At 54.7% G+C, this 27,638-nt stretch overlaps 2 protein-coding genes and 1 long non-coding RNA gene across 8 annotated transcripts in view; 1 reads left to right on the plus strand and 2 right to left on the minus strand.

Annotated features, from left to right (window-relative positions):
- Positions 1-1,386: 1,386 nt before the first annotated feature.
- C14H13orf46 (chromosome 14 C13orf46 homolog) lies at positions 1,387-20,679 on the minus strand. Of its 2 annotated transcripts, XM_031001412.3 has the most exons (8): positions 20,397-20,677; positions 16,632-16,683; positions 15,050-15,215; positions 14,922-14,969; positions 13,792-13,839; positions 10,009-10,076; positions 1,696-1,812; positions 1,387-1,574 (listed from the first exon to the last, which is right to left on the minus strand). In XM_031001412.3, the coding sequence occupies exons 1-7, from the start codon at positions 20,584-20,586 to the stop codon at positions 1,746-1,748; spliced, it is 639 nt and encodes a 212-aa protein (XP_030857272.3). In that variant the 5' UTR covers positions 20,587-20,677; the 3' UTR covers positions 1,387-1,574; positions 1,696-1,745. The 2 variants fall into 2 exon arrangements, with proteins under 2 accessions (XP_030857272.3, XP_055216275.2); XM_055360300.2 differs by lacking the exon at positions 13,792-13,839 and having other exon boundaries at positions 20,397-20,679.
- Positions 20,680-20,886: 207 nt separating this feature from the next.
- On the plus strand, positions 20,887-25,583 carry LOC129526226 (uncharacterized). Its single transcript, XR_010130643.1, has 3 exons — positions 20,887-21,068; positions 21,525-21,672; positions 24,852-25,583. It is a non-coding gene; the product is annotated as an uncharacterized lncRNA (long non-coding RNA).
- Positions 25,584-25,594: 11 nt separating this feature from the next.
- RASA3 (RAS p21 protein activator 3) overlaps positions 25,595-27,638 on the minus strand; it is a 155,063-nt gene continuing 153,019 nt past the window's right edge. For all 5 annotated transcript variants that reach the window (XM_055360280.2, XM_055360282.2, XM_063697607.1 and 2 more), the window contains one exon: positions 25,595-27,229. In XM_055360280.2, the coding sequence (XP_055216255.1) occupies positions 27,154-27,229 (76 nt within the window). In that variant the 3' untranslated portion in view covers positions 25,595-27,153. The remainder of the gene's footprint in view (positions 27,230-27,638) is intronic.

Here is a 27,638-nt window from a genome sequence, read left to right on the forward strand (position 1 = left end):
CCAGCACTGGCCCTGATCAGCTCTTCCCCCGGACGCTGTGACCCCACCCCACCAGACGGTGAAGGAGGAACAGAATTACCCTGGGTTTCAGGAAATCAGCTCAGAGCCCAACAGAAGGCAAAGGCGCGTCTGACTCTGGAAGGCTCACATTCTAAGAGCTAAAGCCACTGCCAAGCTCCTGTGTCTGCAGAGCCATGGGACCTCCCTGTCCTAGAGGCGGCTGCCGCCAACATACCCAGAATGAGGCCAGCCACACGCGGCGACAGGACGAATACATGGGTGGACAGACTCATGCCGATGCTTGCTCTGTGGGGGAGGCTGCTGGGAGCCACCCGGCAGAGCTGCCGCCTCCTGCCCCACCAAGGGGACAAACCAACCGTATTTCCGGAAGCTTCTCTGGGTGCCTTTCTGGTTGGCACAGTTGGAGGCCGCAACTGAGTCACACCCAACTGCCTGGCAGCCGGTCCAGGACAGCCTGTCCAGGGCCCATTTCCGGTTGTCTGGGAAATGATGACTCTGGGGCCGATGGGCACTTATCTTTTGTGGTGTCTTTCAGTCAAGGGTGGGTGTTGGCTTTGGGGGGTCCCCTTTCTCTCTTCAGCCTGGATGGTGCCCCACTTTGATCAGAGCAAACTACCCAGGGGGACAAGCTCTGTGTGGCGTGTGGCTCCCTGAAAAGGGCCCCTCCCTCCCTCCCTGGCTGAGTGATGGGCAGAGCTCACCCTCTGGGAGCCTCTGCCTTATCATGTGCACCACAGGGACGACCCCCATGTGTCTCCACTGGAATAGACAGTGCACACAGCATCTCCGCCTGTGGCCTCTGACTGCCTTAGAGACACCCGGATCAGAGATGCTGCAGGTCACCTGCCCGTGCCCTCCTGTGCACATGTGTGGTATATACGAGCATGTATGTGTTGTGTACATATGAATATGCACGTGTGCATGTCTGAACGAGAGAGCTCTGGGTGGATTCTGGTGAAACTCGTCTTACAGGCATGTCCTGGAGCCCCCAACACCCCTAGGAAGACTCCCTCTCCTCCTCTGAGTGGGGAGCATGTGGCTTCCCTCCAGGGACAGATCCTAGTGCCAGCACCACAGTCTCTGTTGCTCTCGCAGTCACAGCCGGGGCTCAGCTGCGTCCACCCTGCTCCTGGCTCCTGCAGGGACTTTGGTGACACAGCAGATGCTCCATCCCTGCCCTGCACCTCTCACTCCTGCCTGGTGGGGGTGCTTCCAGGAGCTGCAGCTCACACGAGGCCCACAAAGGGCTGAGCCTCCCCTGCTGTGCCCCAGGGGCCTCTGTCCCCACCCAACAAGCCACTGAGCAATAGGCCAGGGCAGGAAGGGGCTGGAGTCCTCCAGCTGGTGGAGAGGAGGAGCATCTGGTGGAGAGGAGGAGCATCTTCCCGTGCTTGTTTATTGTGTTTGTTGAAGGTCACGTCATCACTCACCCAGTGGGCAGTGGGTTTCAGGTGTGGCTCACACCTGGTGTGGTCATCGGCACCCCAGCGTTGCTCAGGGCTGGCGGGATCTTTAGCCCAAAGGCGCAGTCTGTGCTCTCGCTCCTTCCAGGCCTGGCCAGTCCCACAAGAAGAAAACAGAAACCTCAGTGCCTGGCAGAGAAGGCTCTTGGGTGGCAAGTAGGCGGCCAGATCACCCTCCGTCCCGCCTCCTGTGCCCCCAGCCCCTCCGCACCCCGTCTCCTTCCTCTTCTTCGCCAAGCTCTGAGCACCCTCTCCCGGGCGCTAGGCGCTCTCCTTCGCCCTCTTCCTGGTGGAGTACGGGATGCAGCACACCCAGCTGGTCTGCATCCTGCAGGGCGAGAAGAGGGCAGGTGGGTGAGAAAGGGTCCTGGGCCGGCACTGTGGCCACAGGCACCCCGAGAGCAGCACCCCCAACCTGAAGTGCACTGGGAGGTCTGCCCTGCACTTGCGTATGCACCCCCTTTCATCAAGCGTACTGGGGGGTCTCCCCTGTACCTGCGTATGCATCCCCTTTTATCAAGCACACTGGGGGGGGTCTCCCCTGCACCTGCATATGCATCCCCTTTTATCAAGCACACTGGGGGTCTCCCCTGCACTCTGCCTGCACCCCCTTTCATCAAGCGCACTGGGGGTCTCCCCTGCACTCTGCATGCACCCCCTTTCATCAAGCACACTGGGGGTCTCCCCTGCACTGTGCCTGCAACCCCTTTCATCAAGCACACTGGGGGTCTCCCCTGCACTCTGCCTGCACCCCCTTTCATCAAGCACACTGGGAGGTCTCCCCTGCACTCTGCCTGCACCCCGTTTCATCAAGCACACTGGGGGTCTCCCCTGCACTCTGCCTGCACCCCCTTTCATCAAGCACACTGGGAGGTCTCCCCTGCACCTCCGCATGCACCCCCTTTCATCAAGCGCACTGGGGGGTCTCCCCTGCACTCTGCCTGCACCCCCTTTCATCAAGCGCACTGGGGGGTCTCCCCTGCACTCTGCCTGCACCCCCTTTCATCAAGCACACTGGGGGTCTCCCCTGCACTCTGCCTGCACCCCCTTTCATCAAGCACACTGGGGGTCTCCCCTGCACTCCACATGCACCCCCCTTCATCAAGCACACTGGGGGTCTCCCCTGCACTCTGCCTGCACCCCCTTTCATCAAGCGCACTGGGGGGTCTCCCCTGCACTCCACATGCACCCCCTTTCATCAAGCACACTGGGGGTCTCCCCTGCACTCTGCCTGCACCCCCTTTCATCAAGCACACTGGGGCGTCTCCCCTGCACTCCACATGCACCCCCTTTCATCAAGCACACTGGGGCGTCTCCCCTGCACTCCACATGCACCCCCTTTCATCAAGCACACTGGGGGTCTCCCCTGCACTCTGCCTGCACCCCCTTTCATCAAGTGCACCAGGGGGTCTCCCCTGCACTCCGTATGCACCCCATTTCATCAAGCCCTAGGGGCTGTGGTGAGTGGCGGATGAGAAGCCCATTTTGCTGGTTTCTGCTTGAGCCCTGACTGGGAGGACATGTGGGTCTCCAGAAGGATGCCTGAAGACAAAACAGCAAAAAGCACATGGGCCCTGCCTCCATCCCCACCTGGAGCCACTATGTTCTTAAAAGATCAGTGACCTGGGTCCGTGCCTTTTCCTGCACACGACGTCTGCCGCGGTTCGTGATTACGCCTCTGTAATCTACAGCCAAACACGCCCTCGCACTCAAACCTTGATGTGATTCTGCATGCACCCAGCCCCCGCCGCCTGTCCAGGAACCGTGAACAGAAACAGGGCGTGGGGCAATGGACAGACGGCTCGCGGGCGACAGCCTCAGTGCACAGTCCTAAGACTTCCACGTAAAACAAACTGTTGAAAAGCTGGATTTTTTTTCCTTAATTGGCAATCATGGTGCCCATGAAGGGACTCCTAGCAGACTGCCCAGGGACACTGCAGGGACCTGGCACCTTGACCCCAGCACAGGCCCTTGGGGCCTCTCTGGCCCCTGCACAGCTGCACGTGGTGGGTCTCTCCTGGGGTCTCTCTGGGTCCTCTCCTGGGGCTGTGCTAGGGCTCAGACCTCCTGCTTGGCTGACAGCCCTGAGTTTCGGAGACTTTTCATTTGTTAAGGAGAAAAATTCTCCTAGTTGAAAGATACTAGGGGCCAGGTGCTGTGACTCATGCTTGTAATCCCAGCACTTGGGAGGTTGAGGCAGGTGGATCACTTGAGCTCAGGAGTTAAAGACCAGCCTGGCCAACATAGGGAGATCTCCATCTCTACTAAAATAAAGAATTAGCTGGGAGTGATGGCGCTTGTGGTCCCAGCTACTCGGGAGGCTGAGGCAGGAGAATCACTTGAGCCCAGGGGGTGGAGGTTGCAGTGAGCTGGGAACACACCACTACACTCCAGCCTGGGTGACAGAGTGAGACTCTGCCTCAAAAAAGAAAAGGAAAAGATTCTAGGAAGAATGGATGTGTGAGGCTGATTGGGTAGAATGTGTGAGGCTGTCTGATTGGCTAGGATGTGCGAGGCTGTCTGATTGGCTAGGATGTGTGAGGCTGTCTGGCCAGGTTGAGCAGGTGCTTCCCCTTTTAATCTGACTCCCAATGGGAAATGAATCATTGCAAAGTGAAACAACAGGCACTGGACAACCAACCTCCAGTCAGTGCCCAGCAGGCGTGTGACACATGGAGCCCTTCTAGATGGGAGGGGTTCATGAAAGGAGATTTAATGCAGAAATGGTCAAAAATGGTGTTCTCAAACATTAAGGCATACCAGGCTTTCTAAGGCTGTCACTGGCCCACTCTTTTGCTTATTTTAAACCAATGAGCAAATTATATCAAGGAAAATTTGGAGCTCAAATGGCAATCTGCGATGATAGAGTTAACATGTGGACTTGTCCAAGTTATCTCTCTTTTTATCCTGAAGCAAAATGACTGGCTATTTTAAAAAGAAGTGTAAGACAAAGCAGAAAGTCCAAGCATGTCAGAATAGTCTGTAAAAGTCATGATAAGGTTTATGAAAAGATAATTTTGAAAAGAATTCTGTGTGTAAGTTGGCTGTGATTAAAAGGGAATTATTTATATGTCCTTCTAAAGATTGAGCTTTGGGCCAGGCATGGTGGCTCATGCCTGTAATCCTAGCACTTTGGGAGGCCAAGGCGGGCAGATCATGAGGTCAGGAGATTGAGACCATCCTGGCTAACACGGTGAAACCTTGTCTCTACTAAAAATACAAAAAAAGAAATTAGCCAGACATGGTGGTGGGCACTTGTAGTCTCAGCTACTTGGGAGCTGGGGCAGGAGAATGGCGTGAACCCAGGAGGCGGAGCTTGCAGTGAGCTGAGATCATGCCATTGTACTACAGCCTGGGCGACAGAGCGAGACTCTGTCTCAAAAAAAAAAAAAAGATTGAGCTTTGATATTAAATATACATTAACACAAAACTAAAGATTGGTCCCCTATGTCACCACAAAGTTTCCTTAAAGTACTGGTTTGCTCTTAATGAAATTGCAAGAGGTTTTGATTTTTAACTCTGAAATCATTTCTTTTGAAACTGCTCAGGTCTACATCTCAGAAACTCAGCTTCTGCTGTCCCTTGTCACGTGTGGTTTGCAGGTCGTGTGTGGCTGCCTCAGCTCTTTCTCCCCTTAAGAAGGCCTGGGATAACAACTTTCTCCTTCAAACTTTTTGTCAAGTCCTGCAACTTTTTCCTCCAGTTCTAACTCTGCTGTTTAAGCAATGTTTTCCTTAACGGCAGCTTCAATTTATACACTTGGCTTTTCTTGCTATGTCTGAATTGTTCAACATAATCAGGCAACTTCTCATGCTGTTACCAACAGCTGTGTATTCCCCAGCTCAAGGCCCTAGTTTCCTTGTTTACTGTCCTCTGTAATCAAGTGCACACCCACAGCTCTGAAGATGCTCTTCCTGCGTCAGGCGAGTTTCCATCGGATCTGACTTCCAGGTTACCTGCATGGGCTTCCCTCAAGGAGAGGCAATCACACTGCAGGTTTTTCTGTACCTTTTGGTAACTGGCTTAAAAACCAAATATTTTATATTTTATCAAGATAATTTCTCCTTTATCTTTATTAGATTTTGATTACTTAAGACAACTGAGCTTTAAAAGGGTTATGGTTTTTACAGCAATGTAACTTCCTAAATTGCCTGTGAGGTCTTTTGATAATCACTCTGGTTAAATGAGTGACTATTATTTTTAAATGATCTGTAATTCTGTTTTGATTGTTTTGAACCTTTTGACATCTTTTGCAGGTTTCCACAGAATCAAAATCCTACATAAAGTCTTTTCAGATTAAACAATTACATTTGGTAAAACTCTATGGGTAGCATCATCAAATGATAAATGATACTAAATCTTCTTTCAGTTTTAATTGTGAGCATGTTATTGATATAAATGTTCTAAAAATTACATACATTTATATTAATATAATATCAGTCATAATTTTGATAATGTGCAATTGTAAATTATATTTGTATGGGCATGTTATCCGTGTGAATATTCTAAAGATTATCTGAAAATGTATAGAAGCAGGGCAGTCCTGATGTGACACTGTCAGTCATGATTTTGGTTGTTTTCTTACAATGTTATGTGTAATAGAAATAACTATTTTCTTGTTGGTTAGAAGCTTTCATCAAATTTTAACTGTGGCTGTTCTAAGGTTTTGCATCTGTAGTCATTGTTCTGAAGTATTCTCTAAAAACATTTATAATCAGCTCTAGTCCAAAACTGCTTTTTGTGGAAAGGACTCTAATAAATATGGGTACAAAAAGGTGGGAAATATTAAGAGCACAATTAATGACATAATATACAAAAGTGGTTCCAGTTTTGTTCACTGGTTATCCAGTTTTTTTCCAATCTGTAGTTACTGTGATGCTGTGAAGTGTGCAGTGCTCTGTGTGATCTGTGGCTACTGTGGAACTATGAAGTGTGCAGAGCTCTGCGTGATCTGTGGCCCCTCTGATGCTATGAAGTGTGCAGAGCTCTCCGTGATCTGTGGCTACTCTGGAACTATGAAGTGTGCAGAGCTCTGTGTGATCTGTGGCCCCTCTGATGCTATGAAGTGTGCAGAGCTATGCGTGATCTGTGGCCCCTCTGATGCTATGAAGTGTGCAGAGCTCTCCGTGATCTGTGGCTACTCTGGAACTATGAAGTGTGCAGAGCTCTGCGTGACGTGTGGCCCCTCTGATGCTATGAAGTGTGCAGTGCTCTCATGATCTGTGGCTACTCTGGAACTATGAAGTGTGCAGAGCTCTGCGTGATCTGTGGCTACTCTGGAACTATGAAGTGTGCAGAGCTCTGCGTGATCTGTGGCCCCTCTGATGCTATGAAGTGTGCAGAGCTCTGCGTGATCTGTGGCTACTCTGGAACTATGAAGTGTGCAGAGCTCTGCGTGATCTGTGGCCCCTCTGATGCTATGAAGTGTGCAGTGCTCTCCGTGATCTGTGGCTACTCTGGAACTATGAAGTGTGCAGAGCTCTGCGTGACGTGTGGCCCCTCTGATGCTATGAAGTGTGCAGAGCTCTCATGATCTGTGGCTACTCTGGAACTATGAAGTGTGCAGAGCTCTGCGTGATCTGTGGCTACTCTGGAACTATGAAGTGTGCAGAGCTCTGTGTGATCGGTGGCTACTCTGGAACTATGAAGTGTGCAGAGCTATGCATGATCTGTGGTCCCTCTGATGCTATGAAGTGTGCAGAGTGTGCGTGATCTGTGGCTACTCTGGAACTATGAAGTGTGCAGTGCTCTGCGTGATCTGTGGTTTCCCTGTAACAGTCCTGGGGATGTATTGTGTTGGGCAGGTACAGGAAAAGGCAACACTAGGAAAAAGAAAATCCAGATCATGCTAATTAAAAAAGAGATGGAGGCTGGGCGCGGTGGCTCACGCCTGTAATCCCAGCACATCGGGAGGCTGAGGCAGGTGGATCATGAGGTCAGGAGATCGAGACCATCCTGGCTAACACGGTGAAACCCTGGCTCTATTAAAAATACAAAAAAATCTAGCCGGGCATGATGGCTGGCGCCTGTAGTCCCAGCTACTCAGGAGGCTGAGGCAGGAGAATGGCGTGAACCTGGGAGGCGGAGCTTGCAGTAAGCCGAGATGGCGCCACTGTACTCCAGCCTGGGCAACAGAGTGAGACTCTGTTTCAAAAACAAAAAAAGAGTTGGAGCCTGCCAAAGCATTTTCCAATGAACACGCAAGTGTGCACGTGAGCTGACGCCCATTCATTACAGCCACGGCTGAGGACTCTCGGCCTTCCTGGGCAGGAGCCTCCCGGTATTGGGAAATCAGCGTTGGGTCTTGTAAATGCAACTGGATGGTGATTCAAACGGGGAATTTGTGAGATGAGGTAGCAAACCTAAGAAGCCACGTCAGCTCATTTCTGCCGGCAGCTCTCCCCACTGCACGCCGCCAGCAGCCCCACTGGGCAGGTTTTCTGGGACAGCTGAGTCAAGGGGGATGGAGGCTGAGACCAGGAGATTTCGACCCAGGATTGTCCAGCTTGGGGCAGAAAACAGCCATCGAGCTGTGTGCCGAGTGCCAAATCCATCATCAGGAAACGATGAGAAAGATAGAGCTGTACTTGGAAAATACCTGCCCATTTTAAGCCCAGACTCAGGAGTCAAAACAACCCCAATGTCCTAGTGAAAGCCGGTGTGACCTGGTTACGGTAGGAGTCAAAAGAGGCAGAGACTCTGCTGAGTTGGGGCAGAGTGCAATGTTCTCGAGGACTTTCTCTCCCTGGAGACATAAAAATCTGAAAGCAGGTAGCGCAGGTAGGGCTGTCATCATCACAGCAGCAATCCGTCAGCAAAGCCAGACCAGTCGGAGGCTGAGGCTGCAGCTCTCAAAGCTGGCCCTGGGCAAGGACGCCGCTTGGCAGGCACAGCTGCAGCCCCTGTCCTCAGCCCTCGCCCCTGTCCTCGCCCCTGTCCTCAGCCTCGCCCCTGTCCTCAGCCTCGGCCCTGTCCTCAGCCTCGCCCCTGTCCTCAGCCTCAGCCCTGTCCTCAGCCTCGGCCCCTGTCCTCAGCCACGGCCCCTGTTCTCAGCCTTGGCCCATATCCTCAGCCTCGGCCCTGTCCTCAGCCTCGGCCCCTGTCCTCAGCCACGGCCCCTGTTCTCAGCCTTGGCCCATATCCTCAGCCTCGGCCCTGTCCTCAGCCTCGGCCCCTGTCCTCAGCCACGGCCCCTGTTCTCAGCCTTGGCCCATATCCTCAGCCGCGGCCCCTATCTTCAGCCACGGCCCCTGTCCTCAGCCTCGGCCCGTCCTTAGCCACGGCCCCTGTCCTCAGCCTCAGCTGCAGCCCCTGTCCTCAGTGTCGAAAGTCAGGTGCTCCCGTGTACTTTTAAGAGGTGGAAGCTGGGGTGATTTTTAAACATTTCTCTCTGTTGTGCTATTCTACATAATTCCCGTTATTGTAAATGACTGGTTAAAATGTTAATGTAACTGTTGTTTGTTTGTTTGAGATAGAGTTTCGCTCTTTGTCACCCAGGCTGGAGTGCAGTGGTGCTATCTCGGTTCACTGCAACCTCCGCCTCCTGGGTTCAAGCAATTCTCCTGCCTCGGCCTCCCTAGTAGCTGGAACTACAGGCACCTGTCACCATGCCCAGCTAATTTTTTGTATTTTGGTAGACATAGGGTTTCACCATGTTGGCCAGGATGGTCTTGATCTCCTGACCTCATGATCTGCCCAACTCAACCTCCCAAAGTGCTGGGATTACAGGCTGAAAGAAGGTTTAGTATCATGTGACTGTTTTATAAAGCGGATAGAACAATTCATCCTTTAAAAAAATCTGTAAGAAATCAAAATACTGATAAACTGTTAATTCTGAGTGGTAGGCATTTGGACAATTGCTTTTTGTATTTTTGTGTGTTGTTTAAAATAAAACACAATAGATCCATGGGCCCCCTTCAAGGGGCCAGTGTCTTCCCTCCCCACACCCATCTTCAGGGCCTCGGGCCTCGGGGAGTCTTGGGGCTTCCCTGGACCTACACAGCGTCCAGCCTGGGGACACGGATCATCTCTTCGGAGGCTGCCTAGCCCCGGCCCCAGGGCCCGAGGCTTGTTGTGAGAGAAGCCTGCTTGGCTGTGACACCAGCTGTGTATGCACAGCTTCCACCACCTGCAGGACCCAAGTCTGCAGCTAAAGCCTAAACAGAAGTCAGTACCATGCACTTATCACCTCTCCCCCCTCCTTCCTCCCTCCTCTCCCTCCTCCTCCCCCTTCTCATCAGGGCCTTTTCCTGGCTGGCGGGTAGGAGACACGGCCTGGTTATGGGGTGGGGTGGGGAACCGTGAAGCTCGTCCCTGAGCCCTTCGAAGGTCCGATGTCCTGTTGCCTGCCCTCAGCCCCTCAGGCTCGGTAGATGCTGAGCCTCGGCAGTGCCCAGGGAGAAGGGGGGACCGCCTGGGCTCGGCTCTGCCCACCACACACAAGGCATGGTGGGCACACCAGAAACCGTGGTGGGGGGAAAGTCCTCCTACCCCCACCTAGTGTGAGCCCACAAGCATCACTCACTCGTCTTCTGACAGATCTTCCACATCCATCTGGGACGGCTTCTCTTCCTTCTTGGCATCGGTGACCACCTGTGGGTAGTGGAGACATTTAAGGGATGGGAGGTGTCAGCCGCGGGCACTGAGGCATAGCCTGTGGACCTGCTGGAGGATCAGGCTAGGGCACAGAGGCTGCCTGGGCCTGGATGACCTCCCATCAGACAGGGCTCTCTATTGACTGGACATTTCCAGTTAGGGGAACCTGACCAAGGAACTGCACCCTTGATGAGGCCTGGCTCCTGGACTGAAGACCAGGTCTGGCCTGTCAGCCCAACTGTGCCACTGGCTGGCCCTCCTTGAGTCCTTAGAACTCATGTGCCCCAAGAATAGCCTTGTTGGGGGTTAACAACCAGCTCTCTCTGTGGCTCTGAGGGCAAAAGGGAGAGAAGGTAGAGTCTGGAAAATAACTGACCCCCAGGAAGGAGCTTAAACTTGCCAAGAAAGAACTTCAAGAAACTTCCAGAATGATGACTGTTCACTACAGCAAAGACATGGAGGAACACACCCCAGATGTTAGCATTGGAAGTGCCCAGACAGGTCATTAAGTCAGCCTCTTCTTCTTACAGATAAGGATAATGATTATGGTGGTGATAATGTTGATGGTGATGACGATGGTGATGATGATGATGATTATAATGGTGGTGATGATGATGGTGACTATACTGGTGATGGTGGTGATGATGGTGATGATGATGGTGACAATGATGATGGTGATGATGATGGTGACAATGGTGATGGTGATGGTGATTATAATGGTGGTGATGATGGCGAAGGTGATGATGGTGATAACAGTGATGGCGATAATGGTGATGGTGATGATGCTGGTGATGGTGACGATGATGATTATGATGGTGATGATGATGGTGATAATGGTGATGGTGATGATGGTGACAATGGTGATGGTGATGGTAATTATAATGGTGGTGATGATGATGGTGAAGGTGATGATGGTGATAATGGTGATGGTGATGATGATGGTGATGGTGTTGATGATGGTGGTGATGATGGTGATGATGGTGGTAATGGTGATGGTGATGATGGTGATGATGATGGTGATGGTGATGATGGTGATGATGATGGTGACAATGATGATGATGATTATGATGGTGATAATGATGGTGATAATGGTGATGGTGATGATGATGGTGATGGTGATTATAATGGTGGTGATGATGGTGAAGGTGATGGTGATAATGGTGATGGTGATAATGGTGATGGTGATGATGATGGTGATGGTGGTGATGGTGATGATGATGGTGGTGATGATGATGGTGACTATACTGGTGATGGTGGTGATGATGGTGATGATGATGGTGACAATGATGATGGTGATTATAATGGTGATGATGATGGTGACAATGATGATGGGGATGGTGATTATAATGGTGATGATGGTGATGGTGAAGGTGATGATGGTGATAATGGTGATGGTGATGATGATGGTGATGATGGTGATGATGATGATGGTGGTAATGGTGATGGTGATGGTGGTGATGATGGTGATGATAGTGGTAATGGTGATGGTGATGGTGGTGATGATGGTGATGATGATGGTGGTGGTAATGGTGATGGTGATGGTGATGATGGTAATGGTGACAATGATGATGATGATTATGATGGTGATGGTGATGATGGTGACAATGATGATGGTGATGGCGATTATAATGGTGGTGATGATGGTGAAGGTGATGATGGTGATAATGGTGATGGTGATAATGGTGATGGTGATGATGATGGTGGTGATGATGGTGATGATGATGGTGGTAATGGTGATGGTGATGGTGATGATGATGATGGTGATGGTGACAATGATGATTATGATGGTGATGATGATGATGGTGACAATGATGATGGTGATGGCGATTATAATGGTGGTGATGATGGTGAAGGTGATGATGGTGATAATGGTGATGGTGATGATGATGGTGATGGTGGTGATGATGGTGATGATGATGGTGGTAATGGTGATGGTGATGGTGGTGATGATGGTGATGATAGTGGTAATGGTGATGGTGATGGTGGTGATGATGGTGATGATGATGATGGTGGTAATGGTGATGGTGATGGTGATGATGATGATGGTAATGGTGACAATGATGATGATGATTATGATGGTGATGGTGATGATGGTGACAATGATGATGGTGATGGCGATTATAATGGTGGTGATGATGGTGAAGGTGATGATGGTGATAATGGTGATGGTGATAATGGTGATGGTGATAATGGTGATGGTGATGATGATGGTGATGGTGGTGATGATGGTGATGATGATGGTGGTAATGGTGATGGTGATGGTGATGATGATGATGGTGATGGTGACAATGATGATGATTATGATGGTGATGATGATGATGGTGATAATGGTGATGGTGATGACGATGGTGATGGTGATGATGGTGATTATAATGGTGGTGATGATGGTGACAGTGATACTGGTGATGATGATGGTGGTGATGATGGTCATGATAGTGATGGTGATGATGATGCTGGTGATGGGAATGATGGTGGTGATGTGATGATGGTGATATTAATGATGGTGATGATGATGATGGTGATGATGGTGATTATAATGGTGGTGATGATGACAATGGTGACGGTGATAGTGGTGATGGTGATGATGGTGACGGTGATGATGGCGGTGATGATGGTCATGATGATGGTGATAATGGTGGTGATGATGGGGATAGCGATAGTGGTGATGGTGATGATGATGGTGACAGTGATAGTGGTGATGATGGTCATGACAGTGATGGTTATGATGATGCTGGTGATGGGAATGATGGTGGTGATGTGATAATGATGGTGATGATGATGATGGTGATGATGATGATGATGATGTGATAATGATGGTGATGGTATTAATGGTGATGACGGTGGTGATGATTATAATGGTGATGATGGTGATTATAATGGTGGTGATGATGGTGAAGGTGATGATGGTAATAATGGTGATGGTAATAGTGACGATGATGGTGATAGTGATAGTGGTGATGGTGATGATGATGGTGACAGTGATGATGGTCATGATAGTGATGTTGATGATGATGCTGCTGATGGGAATGATGGTGGTGATGTGATAATGATGGGGATATTAATGATGATGGTGATAATGTTTATGGGGATGATGTTGCTGGTGGTGTTGATGATGATGGTTGTGATATAATGATGGTGTTGATGGTGATGATAGTAATGGTGGTGATGATGATGATGATACCCCATGATGATGATGATAAGCTTTCCTGGGTGTGAGGCACTGCTCTGAGAACTTTCCCAGACAACCCTGGAATGCGGGTACTAATATGATTCCTACTTTATAGAGGAGACAACTGAGGCACAGGGAAGTATGATGAGTTGTTTTGAGCATTTACTGACAGAACCACACACCCACCAAAGCCCAGTCTCTGAGCTTCCAGGCCTGTGCCCTTTTCACCATCCCAACATGATCCCCCACAAGAGGTTCTGAGGACCCATGGGCACCTTGAAGGTTAACCCAGGCCCCAGAGTCTCTGATAGTGCTGAAGTGTGCGTGAGTTGGAGTGTGTGAGGGTAAGGAAGAGGCTAGACCAATCCTCAACACCAGGGAGCTCTCCTGGAGCTGCTGGCCCCAGGTCTCTGCCTCCCCGTCCAACACATGGCTATTGTGGGGCAAGTTCCCAGAAAAGCCTCCCAGGCTGGCCCTGCCAGGCAGCACAGGTGCTTTCCTGGTGGCTTTGGCTCTGCTTGTCTTGGGGGTTTCCATTTTTACCTCCTCAGCATGGTCTCCCAGATCAGTCTCCACAAACACAGATGCTTTCTGCGAATGGAAACCACAGAGGTGTGGATGGCAGGCTTGGGTGAGCTGGAGAGGAACGTTGATTCCCTGGGAGGAACAGTGGCTCCTGGCCCTTGGGGCAGCCGGGGCAGACCCTGGTGATGACCATCAGGCCCCCAGATCCTGGGAATGCTGAACGAGGGCTCCTGGGACGCTGGGCAGAGCTGACGGCAGTATGGACTGTAAGGTGTCCATGGCCAGCTCTGGCAGTAGAGATGTAGGAGGGATATGGCTTTCTCACCCCTCCCTACTCACCTCCCGTCAGGGCCCTGAGACCCCAGAGGGTCTCCTCCAACCTTACCCTCTGAGAACTGGGGCCTCCAGGAGATGGGGCAATGCCCAGATCTTGGGGAGCCCGGCTGCTCCCACCCCAGCCCTGCTCGACAAGGCAGCACTCCTACCCCAAAGCCTGCCTGTGGGCCACACTCCGCATCAAGGAGCAGGAGACCCCCAAGGGATGTGAACAGCTTCAGCGGCTCAGGGTTTTGCTGTCCCAAGGCCTCCAACGGGGCACCCGGGCCAGCCCAGAACGTGTGTCTGATGGGGGCATTTGAGTCAACTCCAAGGGCAGTGTTTGTGGGTGGGTGAAGGACTTCCCAAGAGCCCTGGAATGAAACCAAGGCCCGCCTGGCAAGCAGCGTGTCTGGCTGTGTTACTGTCCCCAACACACAGCTTGGAGGGAGAACAAAAGCCACTTTCCTTCATACGGTGCCATGTGAGAACCCCCACAGCACGATGTGTCCCTGGACAACACATCAAGCCTGGGGCTCTGGGTGTTTTCTGGGCCAAGGTCAAGCTGAGGGCACCTCCTCTCAGGGCCTCATACACCTTTAGTGACTGCACGTTTAGCAAGCGGGGGTCAGGCTGCCCTGGCATCGGGTAAAGAGTCTCAGAGCTTGGCCCCAAGCCTCTCTAGGGTAGCAGGGGCCCAGTCCAGCTTCACAGCCTGGCGCCTGCTGAGCTGACCCCCAGGCCACCGTCCCGGGCAGGTCCGGGCTCTGGCAGAACTCCTGCCTGGACAGGCCTCCCTTCTCACTTCTATTAGTAAAGGGAAAAGCTCTTGCCTCTTTTTCCTGAAGGTCATTTAGCTTTATGGACTCTGCCTCCTGTTCCTGTAAGACCAAAGAGGTTAAGTGAAGGCCGGGCTCCAAGGCAAGAGGAAAAAATGCACCGCTCCTCAGCGTGGCCCAACCTTGGCCTCCTGCAAGCCTCCGTCTGCGTGCTTGCCTTCCTGCGCCTCCTGCATGCTGGCCTCCAAGTTGCTCTTCTCCCTCTCTGGGTCTCGTTTTCCACTCTCATGACCCAGCTTCCCAAGGGTGCTGAAGCTTTCCTTCTTGTCTTGTGCTAGGTTTTCCTGACTGCGGGAGGAGCAGGGAAAGTGGTTTGGAAGAGACGGCAGACAGCTGCGGGCAGCTCCTGGTCTCCTCCGGGGCTGTCTCCCTGGGCTCGAGGCTGATGCCCCTGGGGTCTGGTGGGCACCTATGAGGGGCCCTGACCCAGCACAGAGTTCTGGCTCTGAAGGGCCCCCCAGCCTGGCCCTCCTGGCTCCCTCTGCTGGCCCATCTTGGCTGGAAAACTTACCCTGTACTGCCAGGGTCTGGACTGGGATTACAGCCAACCTGGGCTTATTTCGGAAAGCAGGGTCTAACCTTGCTCAAAGAACCAAAATCTGATGAGAAGATGCAGCCACCCTGTGGCAGATCCACAGCTCACTCCACGGGGATACCAAATGGGCCATGCTGGCCAGTAGCCTGGGGGGTCCACGGTTGGCCCTGCTGTTACTCACACCAACCTCGTGACCCCTTCTGTGGTCTGCTATGGTGTGTGGCCAGGGGCAAGAGGAATGCAACAGGCAGTGAGGATGACAGGGGCTCCGCCACCATCTGCAATGGCGTTGACTTGGCCAAGGGTATTGACTGACTTGGCCAACGTGAGCAGACGCTTTCAGCTGTGCCACCCTAAAGGTGTGTGGTCTTCCCAGCTCAACTGCCCTCACCAAAGCCATCAGCTTCCCTGAGCTCTACAGAGTGGGAGGCTCCAGACGCCTCACACATCCTGTCTAACACATGAACACTCACTCTCACCAACTGATTGCACCTTTGGCCACTTCGGCGGCCAGACACCTTCCTTGGTCTCCACTCAATGGGAGCCATTTGTAAATAAGGGGGACTTGGCCCGTGCCTTGTCCATGGTGTTGGTAAATCGACTTTGTTAGATCTGAGACAAATTTTTGAGGAATTCAATGACTTTTAAGTCTTCTTTGATGGCAGGAGGGTGAGTGAGTAGGAGAACCGGAGCTGGGTTAGAACGGGACGCGAGGTGCAGGGAGGCAAGAACTCGGCGGTACGAAGTGGGGATGTGCTGTCCAGGGCCCCACGCCCTCTCCCTAAAGGAGCACTCGAGTTGTTTACATCTAGGGTGGGCCCAGCAGTCCACTAGTGAGACGATGCCTCCATCCCCAGAGGGCCATGGGGTGTCTACTGAGAGGGATGCAGCTGTGTGACCCTCAGGCCAGGGCCCAAGTCCTGAGGACACCACCCTGCTACAGGTGGGCCCTGTTCCCATGCTGAATTCCTCTCAAAATAAGGAGGATTTCCCAGCCCTCCCATCCAGGCCCTGGGCGGGGTCTTCTCAGGACCCAGGGCTCCCTCTGTCCCCTTCTAAGTGTCTACCTTGATGCCCGGGTGCCACTCCCACACCCCACCCTCTCCTGTGTCCGCCTCACTTTTCCCAGCTCCACCTTCACAAAGGCCAGTGTCGGACAGGCTGCTTACCAGCTGGCATCTTCCGCGTTACTGCTTGGGTCTTTCCCTTGATCTTCGGACTCTGGGGAGGAAGGACAGAGCCATCAGCACCATTACACGGCAGCTACCAGAGCTCAGGACCTGCCCCAAGCCGCCCACAGCCACCCACAGCAGAGCTCAACTCTCAGCCATGGCTACGGCTAACTTGAGTTTCTCCCCGAACTGTGCCCATGCCCGGCCCTCCGGTATTTGCTATCGGCACTTTCCACAGCCTGGTGCCAGGGCCTTGGGCCTGGCTCAGCCCCAGCAGCTCAGCCCACACCTGGGCTCCACCTTCTCCCTGCAGGACTCAGGGTGAGGCATGGCCAGCCACCTTACAGTAAACACATGAGGCTCTGGGACCTCTTGAAACTCCTCTTTGTCCTAGCACAGCTGGCTGGAGGTAGCTGAGCGGGAGGGTGGAAGAAGCCCACAAGACCTGCCCATGCCGGCAACTACCCCCCACCCAGGCTTCCTCTCACGGACAGGTGGGACTTGAAACCCCACTTGGCTTGTCCAGGAAAATCCACCAATCCCCAGGGTCTCTGGGCTCCCCGAGAGGCATTGCGGGATGTTTCTAGCAGTCTTTTTTCGGGACCACTTTATGTCTCGTGAGGATCTTTACCTTGATGTGAGAGAGGACAGGGGCCCGGGAACATCAACTCGGGTGAGCGGTGTTCTGGTGCTCCCGGCAGGAACCCAAGCCTGGCTGTTGGCCACCGGCTTGCACCGAGCACACACTGCTCCCTGGCACACTTGGCTAAAGGTGTTGACTGACTTGGCCAACGTGAAACACTCCATTCTAGTTAAACACTGAGTTCTCCGTTTCCAGGAGCTTGCAAACCAGCACAGCCTTGTGAGGAAGCCACGTGGCAGAGGATTCTCCAAACCCTAGGTGCTCAGGAGAGCCTTGGAGTGAGCGGATTCCAGATCCCACAGGGTCTCCAGCCGCATCGGAGCCGGGAATGTCTGCGGAGACCCTGGCTTCCTGCAGCTACTCCCTCTTCCCACAACACCCCCTTGGCCCGGGATTCAAATACAACAGGGATGATTCCAAAGCTTTAAATGGTGCTTGTGATGGAAGAGGACACACCTCCTCCCAGAGCTCGGCAGAGTCACATGGGCCACTCCAGGCAGGTCACTCAGCTCAGCCCACAGGCCCAAGGGGCAGCTGGGGAATGGGGCTCTTCCAGGGAAATGAGACCAATGGCCGACCACGAGGGGCTGCCCCCAACAGAGAAGCCAAGAGTGGGGCCCAGAGGTGGAGCGCAGAGCCTTTGCGGAATCAACAGGCGTCCAGGGTGCATGTGGGCTCAAGGCAGGGCCTCAGTGGGTCTGGAACCCAGCGGATTCTCACTCTGCTCTTGCCGGCCTCTCTGGGCTGCCCTCCGTGAGCGCCTGTCTCCTGTGCTCCGCATGGCCCAGGCCCAGACACACCCCACTGGTGCCCCCGTGAAGTCGGCCACCCCACGTCTCCCGCATCCCGGAGGCCTCCCTGTGATGTGGACGCGGCGTCTCACACATCCAGGCACCTGTGGGTGCACGTGGCACTGGGCATGTCATGGAGCCCACCAAGTCTGCGAGGGGTGAGGAGCTGAGTCCCTGAAGAAACCAAGGCCACGTCGGACTCTACCAGTGGTCAGCAAGGCCCGGCCCTTCTCCTCGGGTCACAGGGCTGGAAATGCCTCCTGCTCTTCTCCGGCAGAATCTCAGTTGTCTGGGGGCAGCCACAAAGCTCCAGGGAGGATGCGCTCCTGGGCCGTGGTCTCGGACCCTGAGGGTGCTGGTGCCTGGGGAAGGCTGCGCAGGGTGGACATCTTTGCCAGACAGGACAAGCGGCCACACAGAAGCCCGGCCTCCCTGCTGCAGCACCTCCCATCGTGCAGTTTTGGGCAAATCCAGCAGGTGTTGAGGGAAATGTCAGCCACGATGGGGCTCAATCCCTCCCTCCATCTGACCCCGGCCTCTAAGTCCACACCGCGGTGGCACCGGGCGGCATTATTGGAGACCCGCTCCCCGCCCGACCCCGGCCTCTAAGTCCACACTGCGGTGGCACCGGGCGGCGTTATTGGAGACCCGCTCCCCGCCCTGACCCCGGCCTCTAAGTCCACACTGCGGTGGCACCGGGTGGCATTATTGGAGACCCGCTCCCTGCCCCGACTTAAATTCCCGCTAAGCAGCCTTGGCGTAACTTATTCTTTTGAGAACTTTGCACGTCTTGAGGGAACCCCATGGGGAGGGAGGTAGGATGCAGCCTCCTAACTACTCACGCCCCCCAAACAGCACATATTTGGATTTTTAAACTCAGAGAAGAACACATATTTTTACATCACCTCTTAAAATTGTCCCCAGGGCTTGAGCAAGCAAACCCCGAGTCCTACTGGGCTGTTTCACTCCCACGGACCCGTGGACACCTTTGCGAAGGGGAGGTGGAGCTGCCGAGGCCGCGGGAGGGGAGGGGAGCGCCAGCTCGCAGCTCCGTGTCAGCCCCTCAGCCCTGTGCTCTGGGCCAGTATTCAAGGTGTGAGGAGGTGACTCCAGCAGCATCCCCAGGCCTACATCACCGTCCATTCGGCACACCTGGAAACATCTCAGAGTGGCGAGTGTGGACCGACACAGGGGCAGCCTACACGTTTCGCGGTTTAGAAGCCAACTGTGTCAAACACCAGCTACGCAGGTTCCTTGCTGGTGGGTGAGGCCCAGGGCTCCTGGCAGGGACCCAGGCCCTCACCAGGGCCTCCTTGCAAACAGGGCGCCTGGCTATGATCCTCCCTTCAGGCATCGGCTGGCTTCGGGGGCCCATGAGGGTCCCAGGCCTGCCCTCCTCTCACCCCTCCTGCCCTTGGCTGTGCCCAGCTGGAGCCCCCACAGCTCCGCCCCAGCAGCACAAGGCCTTCCCAGCAGCCCTGGATGGGTTACGGGTGTGGACCTGGAGTGGTCCCCACTTCCGCCCTTAGCATTCCAAGCACAGGGCAGCGGGAGGCAGGAGGCCCGGCCCGGTCCCTGCTGCCTGTGGAAGGAAAATGAATCTTGGGCCCCGAATCACTGAGCTAAGGGGAGGAGTAAGGCTGGGAATATGTCAGACAAACCTGCCTCCCATCCTCTTCCTAAACAAGAGCTGCAGAGATAAACGGCCACAGGCCTCCCTCATCATTCACCCATGAGGAAATTCCCTGTGAGCCTCAAGATCTCTGCCCTAAGCAGTTTTGTGGAGTTTCACGCTGGGAATGCACATGGACAGCTGACCGTCACAGGCGCAGGACAGGGACAGAGATCACGGTCCTCCCTCTGCTCACCTGAGACAAGTGTCCAACAGCTCCCTCTGGGCTGCTTATGAAAAACTGCAGTCACTGAGCCGGACGAGGATACAAGTGACTCTCCCTCTAGTCCCCTCACGTGTAAATTGTGTGTTCAGTGAAAGGCTGATCGAGACCCAAAGCATGCAGCCCTGTGTCTCCTCTACCTACGACCTGGAAGCCCCTCCTGCTTCAGGCTGTCCCTTTCCGGACAGAACCGACATACCCCTCACAGGTGCTGATTGATGCCCCACGCCCCCCTAAAATGTATGACGCCAGGCTGTGCCCCGCCTTGGACACACGTCGTTGGACCTCCTGGGGCTGTCTCGGTGCATCCCTAACCTTGGGAACTTTCTAGAATTTTCTAACTGGGCTGGGCTCTGACGCAGGTACTTTGGGTTCAGTGCCTGGTGGGACAGCCGCGCCGTCCACCCGCTCCCCGCGGCCCCACAGCCCCTACCCAGCTCCTTGTGAGGCTTCCTAGGGCGGCTGGGAGGGTCCTCCTCGGGCTGCAGGCCTCCCAGACTCCTGCTTCGCCGAAGTTCAGAGGCCTCACTGGCCGCCTTGAGGTGCCCAAGGGCCACTCCTGAGGGCAGGGCCCTGGGGCCGGGCCGGTGCCTCCTGTGTGTGGTCCCCGTGTCCTTCTCCATCCTCCAGCCCAGCCTCGGCTTGAGCACAAGGCTGCCACCCTCACACCCAGCCGTCCCGCAGGGAGTAGTCAGGAGGGGCTGGGAGTGCGTTGCCATGGGTCTGCTGTGACATCACTGTAAGGTCAGAGGCCAAAGATCGGCTGGTCCCTGGCAGCACAGCGTGGCTTTCCCGCAGGCCGGGGCTGGGGCGGGTTCTGCATCTTCCCTTCTTCTTTCCCGCAGGCTGGGGCTGGGGCGGGTTCTGTGTCTTCCCTTCTTTCCCGCAGGCCGGGGTTGGGGCGGGTTCTGTGTCTTCCCTTCTTCTTTCCCGCAGGCCGGGGCTGGGGCGGGTTCTGTGCCTTCCCTTCTTCTTTTCCGCAGGCCGGGGTTGGGGCGGGTTCTGCGTTTTCACATCTCTGTTCTCTCCACCAGAGAGGGCAGGGAACTGGCACCAGGCCCTAACAGGGCCTGCAGATGAGACACCGGTCTCCCACTGTGACAAGGTATTTGAATCTTTCTCTCCCTATCGGGGCAAATGGGACACAGATCAACTCAGGAAGACAAAGGCAGCCCCTGCAGGCAGTGGTGGGGTGCAAATGCTGCCGGCCCAGCGCCTCTCCCCACCCACACGGCGCCAGGACGAAACCCTGCTGTGGCCGGGGCTCCGGCGAGGCCTTTCCGGGCCGACGGTGTGAACTGCACAGGTCAGCGTGGGTTTGCTGGCACTCCCAGGCAGGCGGCTTAAACAGCGGGAGCTCATTCCCTCCGGTGCCGGGGGCAAGGTGTCTCGCAGCGCTGGTTACCCGAGGCCTCTCTCCTTGGCGCGAAGATGACGTATTCCATGTCCTCACGTGGTCGTCCTGTGTGCTGCGTCCTTGTCTCCCCTTCTCATGAGGACGCTGGTCACACTGGGTCAGGGCCACTCGTATGGCCTCGCTTTACCTTGACAATCTCTACAGTTCCACGCCCAAGTGCAGCCACACCCTGAGGTCCTGAGGGTCACGGGGTCACAGCTCCAGCATGAGGATTTGCCGGGACAGAGTTCAGCCTGTACTGAGCCGAACAGAAAATCCCCAGCACGCCGTCTCCTCCAGCCTCCAGACCATGGTAGGTGGGGAGGCAACATTTTACCTCTTGGGGTTTTTTGGTCGGGCCTGATAATTAAAATCAGCAGATGAGCTGGAAAAAGGCACATGCACTCCAGCACGGTCTGTGTGGCCGGGAATGGCCTTTCCTTCCCGAAAGAGGAGGTAACACCCCATGGGGAAGACGCTCTCCAGAGCCAGAAGAAAGCAGCGTTCTTATCCTTGTGGATGGCTGTTTCAGCTCAAAACAACCCTTACAACAGTGTGGCTTATTTGGGCGGCCCCTTCTGCCCCTTTACAGGCACCTCGCGAGCTGGCGCCCCTGCCCCCACCCCCGCCCCCAGGACCCGTTTCCTGCGCCCGGGGCTCCTTAGCCAGGGGGAAGCAGGTGTGACCCCCAGGCTGCAGGCTCCCCTCCTTCTGATCTCTTCTTTTGAAGAGCCCACAGCCTCTCAGCACCCAGGAGGCCTCAGCTCTCTGGGCAAGTGGTGGATTCAGGGTGGGGGCCTTGGCCTCACACACGCTCTGGCACTGCCTGGCCTCCTGGGACGGTTCCTCAGAGGCACCTGCTTTGGACACTCTGATGTCGGGAGCCCCGCAGATGCTGCCAGGATGGGAGAGGAGGCCGCTGTCTCTCTCCAACAAGTGCTGGGTCGTCTGGAGCAACAAGGGCAAATGGGCGTCACTGGGGTCTCCACAAAGCCACCTGCAGTCTCTTGGTGGGTGTATTAGACAGTTTCCATGCTGCTGATAAAGACATACCCGAGACTGGGTAATTTATAAAGAAGAGGTTGAATGGATTCAGTTCCACATGGCTGGGGAGGCCCTGTGATCATGGTGGAAGGTTAAAGGCACGTCTTACATGGCAGCAGCAGGAGAGAATGAGACCAAGCAAAAGGAGAAACCCTCATAAAACTTTCACATCGGATCTCGTGGGACTTATTCACCACCACGAGAACAGTATGGGGGAACCGCCCCATGATTCAATCACCTCCCACCAAGTCCCGCCCACCACACAGATTCAATCACCTCCCACTGGGTCCCGCCCACCACACAGATTCAATCACCTCCCACCACACAGATTCAATCACCACCCACCACACAGACTCAATCACCTCCCACCACACAGATTCAATCACCACCCACCACACAGATTCAATCACCACCCACCACAAAGACTCAATCACCTCCCACCACACAGATTCAATCACCACCCACCACACAGACTCAATCACCTCCCACCACACAGATTCAATCACCACCCACCACACAGATTCAGTCACCTCCCACCACACAGATTCAATCACCTCCCACCAAGTCCCGCCCACCACACAGATTCAATCACCTCCCACCAAGTCCCGCCCACCACACAGATTCAATCACCTTCCACTGGGTCCCGCCCACCACACAGATTCAATCACCTCCCACCGGTCCTGCTCACCACACAGATTCAATCATCTCCCACCACACAGATTCAATCACCTCCCACCACACAGATTCAGTCACCTCCCACCACACAGATTCAATGACCTCCCACCGGTCCTGTCCACCACACAGATTCAATCATCTCCCACTGGGTCCCGCCCACCACACAGATTCAATCACCTCCCACTGGGTTCCGCCCACCACACAGATTCAATCACCTCCCACTGGGTCCCGCCTACCACACAGATTCAATCACCTCCCACTGGGTCCCGCCCACCACACAGATTCAATCACCTCCCACTGGGTCCCGCCCACCACACAGATTCAATCACCTCCCACTGGGTCCCGCCCACCGCACAGATTCAATCACCTCCCACTGGGTCCCGCCCACCACACAGATTCAATCACCTCCCACTGGGTCCCGCCCACCGCACAGATTCAATCACCTCCCACTGGGTCCCGCCCACCACACAGATTCAATGACCTCCCACCGGGTCCCGCCCACCGCACAGATTCAATCACCTCCCACCACACAGATTCAATCACCTCCCACTGGGTCCCGCCCACCACACAGATTCAATCACCTCCCACCGGGTTCCGCCCACCACACAGATTCAATCACCTCCCACCGGGTCCCGCCCACCACACAGATTCAATCACCTCCCACTGGGTCCCGCCCACCACACAGATTCAATCACCTCCCACCGGGTCCCGCCCACCACACAGATTCAATCACCTCCCACTGGGTCCCGCCCACCACACAGATTCAATCACCTCCCACCGGTCCTGCTCACCACACAGATTCAATCATCTCCCACCACACAGATTCAATCACCTCCCACTACACAGATTCAGTCACCTCCCACCACACAGATTGAATCATCTCCCACTGGGTGCCACCCACCACACAGATTCAATCACCTCCCACTGGGTCCCGCCCACCACACAGATTCAATCACCTCCCACTGGGTCCCGCCCACCACACAGATTCAATCACCTCCCACTGGGTCCCGCCCACCACACAGATTCAATCACCTCCCACTGGGTCCCGCCCACCGCACAGATTCAATCACCTCCCACTGGGTCCCGCCCACCACACAGATTCAATCACCTCCCACTGGGTCCCGCCCACCACACAGATTCAATCACCTCCCACTGGGTCCCGCCCACCACACAGATTCAATCACCTCCCACTGGGTCCCGCCCACCGCACAGATTCAATCACCTCCCACTGGGTCCCGCCCACCACAAATGGGAATTATGGGAACTGCAACTGAAGATGAGGTTTGGGTGGGGACACAGCCAAACCATATCAGTGGGAGACGCGCAGGGGCTTCCCGCCCCCATACACTCCCACCTGCCACTGCCCTGTAGGACTCTCCTGGCTGTTCCAGAAGGGGCTTCCATTCTCCACGTTCCCTGGGGCCTTGTCCTCCTTGCCCTTCTACTTCCTCTTGGAGGGGCTGACCTTGGCCCTCCTGGGCTGACCCCAGCACAGCTGTGCCCAGAGTGTGAACAGAGCCCCCTGGCTCCCGACACTGCCTGAAGCCCTGCCGGGAAGTGTGGCTCCAGGAGGACGGGCTGGCCTCCCGGGGAGGATGCCCCCACCTGCAAGGGTTTGTCCACCATCCACAGCCACTCCCGGACTGGGGCAGACCCCACACCTCAGCATGGACTAAGGAGGCTGGCCAGGCTGAACCAAGCCTCACCCTTCCCTGGGAGAAAGGCCTGGGTTGGTGTCCCCAAAGCCACACCTCCTCATTTTTCTCATACCAGAGCTGACTCACAATAGAATTACCAAAAAAGAGGAATTCAAATGGAGCAAGGAAAGGAATAAAGAAATGAGGCAACGTATCATGGAGTCTTCACCCAGAGCCCCCCTTAACCCTCTCCTGCCTGGAGGGACAGCAGCCACCTGCCTAGAGGCGCAGTCCATTCTCTTCTCCCAGGGCCTCCAAGTGGCCTCACCCTCCGCATTCCTGGAGATGGCAGCCCGTGGTGGTCTGTCTGCCCAGCACTCCTTGAGTGGACACCATTTCTAGCCGCACCTCATGGCCCTTGGCAGCACTCAGCCCTTAGCACTGCATGGCCCACACCTTTCCTGAGGGTATCACAGGGCCGGACTCTCACCCGAGGCACCACAGGTGAATGCCACTGTCAGAGCAGCGCTGCCCATCACCAGAGATGTCAACTGTCACCAGTGATGTCACCTGTCATCAGGGCGGTGCCACCTGTCAGAGCAGCGCTGCCCATCACGAGGCGTCAACTGTCACCAGCGATGTCACCTGTCAGAACAGCGCTGCCTGTCACCAGAGATGTGACTTGGCATCAGCAATGTGACCTGTCATCAGGGCAGTGCCACCTGTCAGAGCAGCATCGCCCATCACCAGGGACGTCACTTGGCATCGGCAATGTCATCCTGCTCCCCAGGTGCCACCCTCCTTCCTGTACCCCCCACCCCTAATGCCCACGTGTGCAATTCCCAGTGGGTACCATGGAAAACCAAGCCAGTCCTCAGAAAGAATAAAACATCTGTTTTAATTGGCCAGTAAAATACATTGCAAATCATTAGTATTTTATAAACAGAAACATTAAGTTATAAATCCATGTTAAAAATTGCAGCTCAGTGCAGCCCCAACAGCTGTGTGTCCAAAAGTCTATTTTTACAACATTTTCCTCCAGTATTTTTGTGACAACAAAGTTCCTATCTGCCATCTAGATCAAGAGCCTGAACTACAGTATTTTCAAACAAGAACCGGGAGCAGTCGGTACAAGGATACGTCGTGCTGTGTATTTAAACGGCGCTTCCCACACACCTGCCGTCTGCACCCCGGGAGGACGCCCTTTGGGAAAGGCCTCCTCGGCAGTGTGAGGTCTGGAGGGGTCTGCCTGGACCCCATTTTTAGGATGCTCCCCTCCCCAATAAAACAGCAGCCCCCGCCCCTGCCCTGCACAGCATCTGGGGGTTCATAACACAGGTGCAATACTGACCATGGGCCCTGGAGGGACGTCTGCACCCCGAAGCCCCTGTACCTCAAACTCAGAGTTTCTTCCCTTCTTTGATTTTCTGGAGGACCTGCAGCTGGCCTTCCTGAGACAGGCTCCATTCCTGTTCCATTTGCCTTCCCGGCAGCCTTCCCTTTAGTGGGTATAGGTTTTGACGTTCTGAGTTACTTTGTATCAAAGAGCTAATTAAAAATGGTCCTTCAAAAACATAAAGAAAAACAGCTTGAAAAATGTACATTTCTATTTTTAAAATCTTCAAACTTCCACGGGGGGTGGCAAATGTTAATTCTGATTTTAAACCGCATTCGAGAGCAAAACGATGTAGGCTCCAACTGTGGGCTCCGCAGACGCCTGGAGAAGCTGGAGCTCACACCTTTCCCTCCAAGGGACTCCGTGGACAGAACCCGCATCCCCCAGGCACCAGGGACATCCTCAGACCGGGATTTCTGTGTAGTTCTGCACCTCCCAGCCATAACACTGACCCCTCAGCCAGGAATCAAACGAACCTGGAAAGTGGAACAGGGAGGCCGCCTCCCATGGCCGCCTGGGTGGCAGGCACAGTGGGAGAGTAATGCTCTGAACCTCCCAATGTGATGAAGCCGAAAGCCAAGGCGGGGCCAGCAGGCCTCCCGGGCACAGAGCCACAGAGCCCAGCGTCACACGCACCGTGCACGCAAGACAGACGTGCACGAGCCTGACGCACACACGGCCGGAGGTGCATGTCACAGTCGACTAGACGGGCCGTGGCTCCCTGAGGCTGGCTGTGGTGTGGCTAGGGCACAGCCCACACTTCCTGATCCTTCAGCTGATCCCCAGATCCCCACAAACAAGGAGCAAAAAGCACAGAATCAAATGGCGACACGTTCCACAAGGCCAGGTGGGCTTTCTGCGGAGGGCGTGGCGGTGGTGGCAGGGGTTCTGGGAGAGGGACACCCCAGCGCCACTTGTCTATGGGCCGGGACGGCGTGCATCTCACTTTGCTGGCTCTGCGCTCTTCCTTCTCTTCTCCCTCCCAAAGGCTGCGGCTTTGCATGGGCAGCTTGCTGGCGCCACTGGGCGCGTCCCGCAGACTTTAAATGGAATGAGTGGAGGTCTCGGACTGCTGCCGGATGTAGTTCTGGAAGCTCTTGTCTCCGATGGGGTGCTCCCTGAAAAGGGGGATGGGAGAGGGAATGAGGCACAGACCCCGTTGCCTGGTGCTCACCCGTGGCTGCGGGAGCTTTTCCTGTTCCTAAATGTGACACACTCACACTGCAATCCACACAAAAAATAGAGGAGCCAAAGGAACCACAGTGCCCCCGGAAGCACCCACGGTGACTCTGGTGTGTGTGCACAGGTGGGTCAGGCGTGCAAGTACATGTGCACGTGTGCTCTCCCTGTGGCACGTGTGTAGCGCATATACATGTGCAGATGTGGAATATGTAGAGTGTATGGCACGTGTGCAGAATGTGCACATCTGCACTGCAAAGAGTGTGCTCATGTGTGGGGAGCATGAGCTCCAGGGACACAGATCTGTCCCAGTGCTGGGACACTCAGCAGGCGTGGGCACCTCCTCCC

Source organism: Gorilla gorilla, chromosome 14, assembly GCF_029281585.2.
Source record: "Gorilla gorilla gorilla isolate KB3781 chromosome 14, NHGRI_mGorGor1-v2.1_pri, whole genome shotgun sequence".
Lineage (NCBI taxonomy): Eukaryota > Metazoa > Chordata > Mammalia > Primates > Hominidae > Gorilla > Gorilla gorilla.

What these genes read in the sequence shown, in the direction of transcription:
- C14H13orf46 (XM_031001412.3), bottom strand. Translation starts at nt 20,586, where the DNA reads ATGGAGAAGGACACGGGGACCACACACAGGAGGCACCGGCCCGGCCCC. An exon ending in GAAGCCTCACAAGGAGCTGG is followed by an intron (nt 16,684 to 20,396) that starts GTAGGGGCTGTG and finishes CTTCCTCCCCAG; the next exon opens with AGTCCGAAGATCAAGGGAAA. An exon ending in GAGGCTTGCAGGAGGCCAAG is followed by an intron (nt 14,970 to 15,049) that starts GTTGGGCCACGC and finishes TTGGTCTTACAG; the next exon opens with GAACAGGAGGCAGAGTCCAT.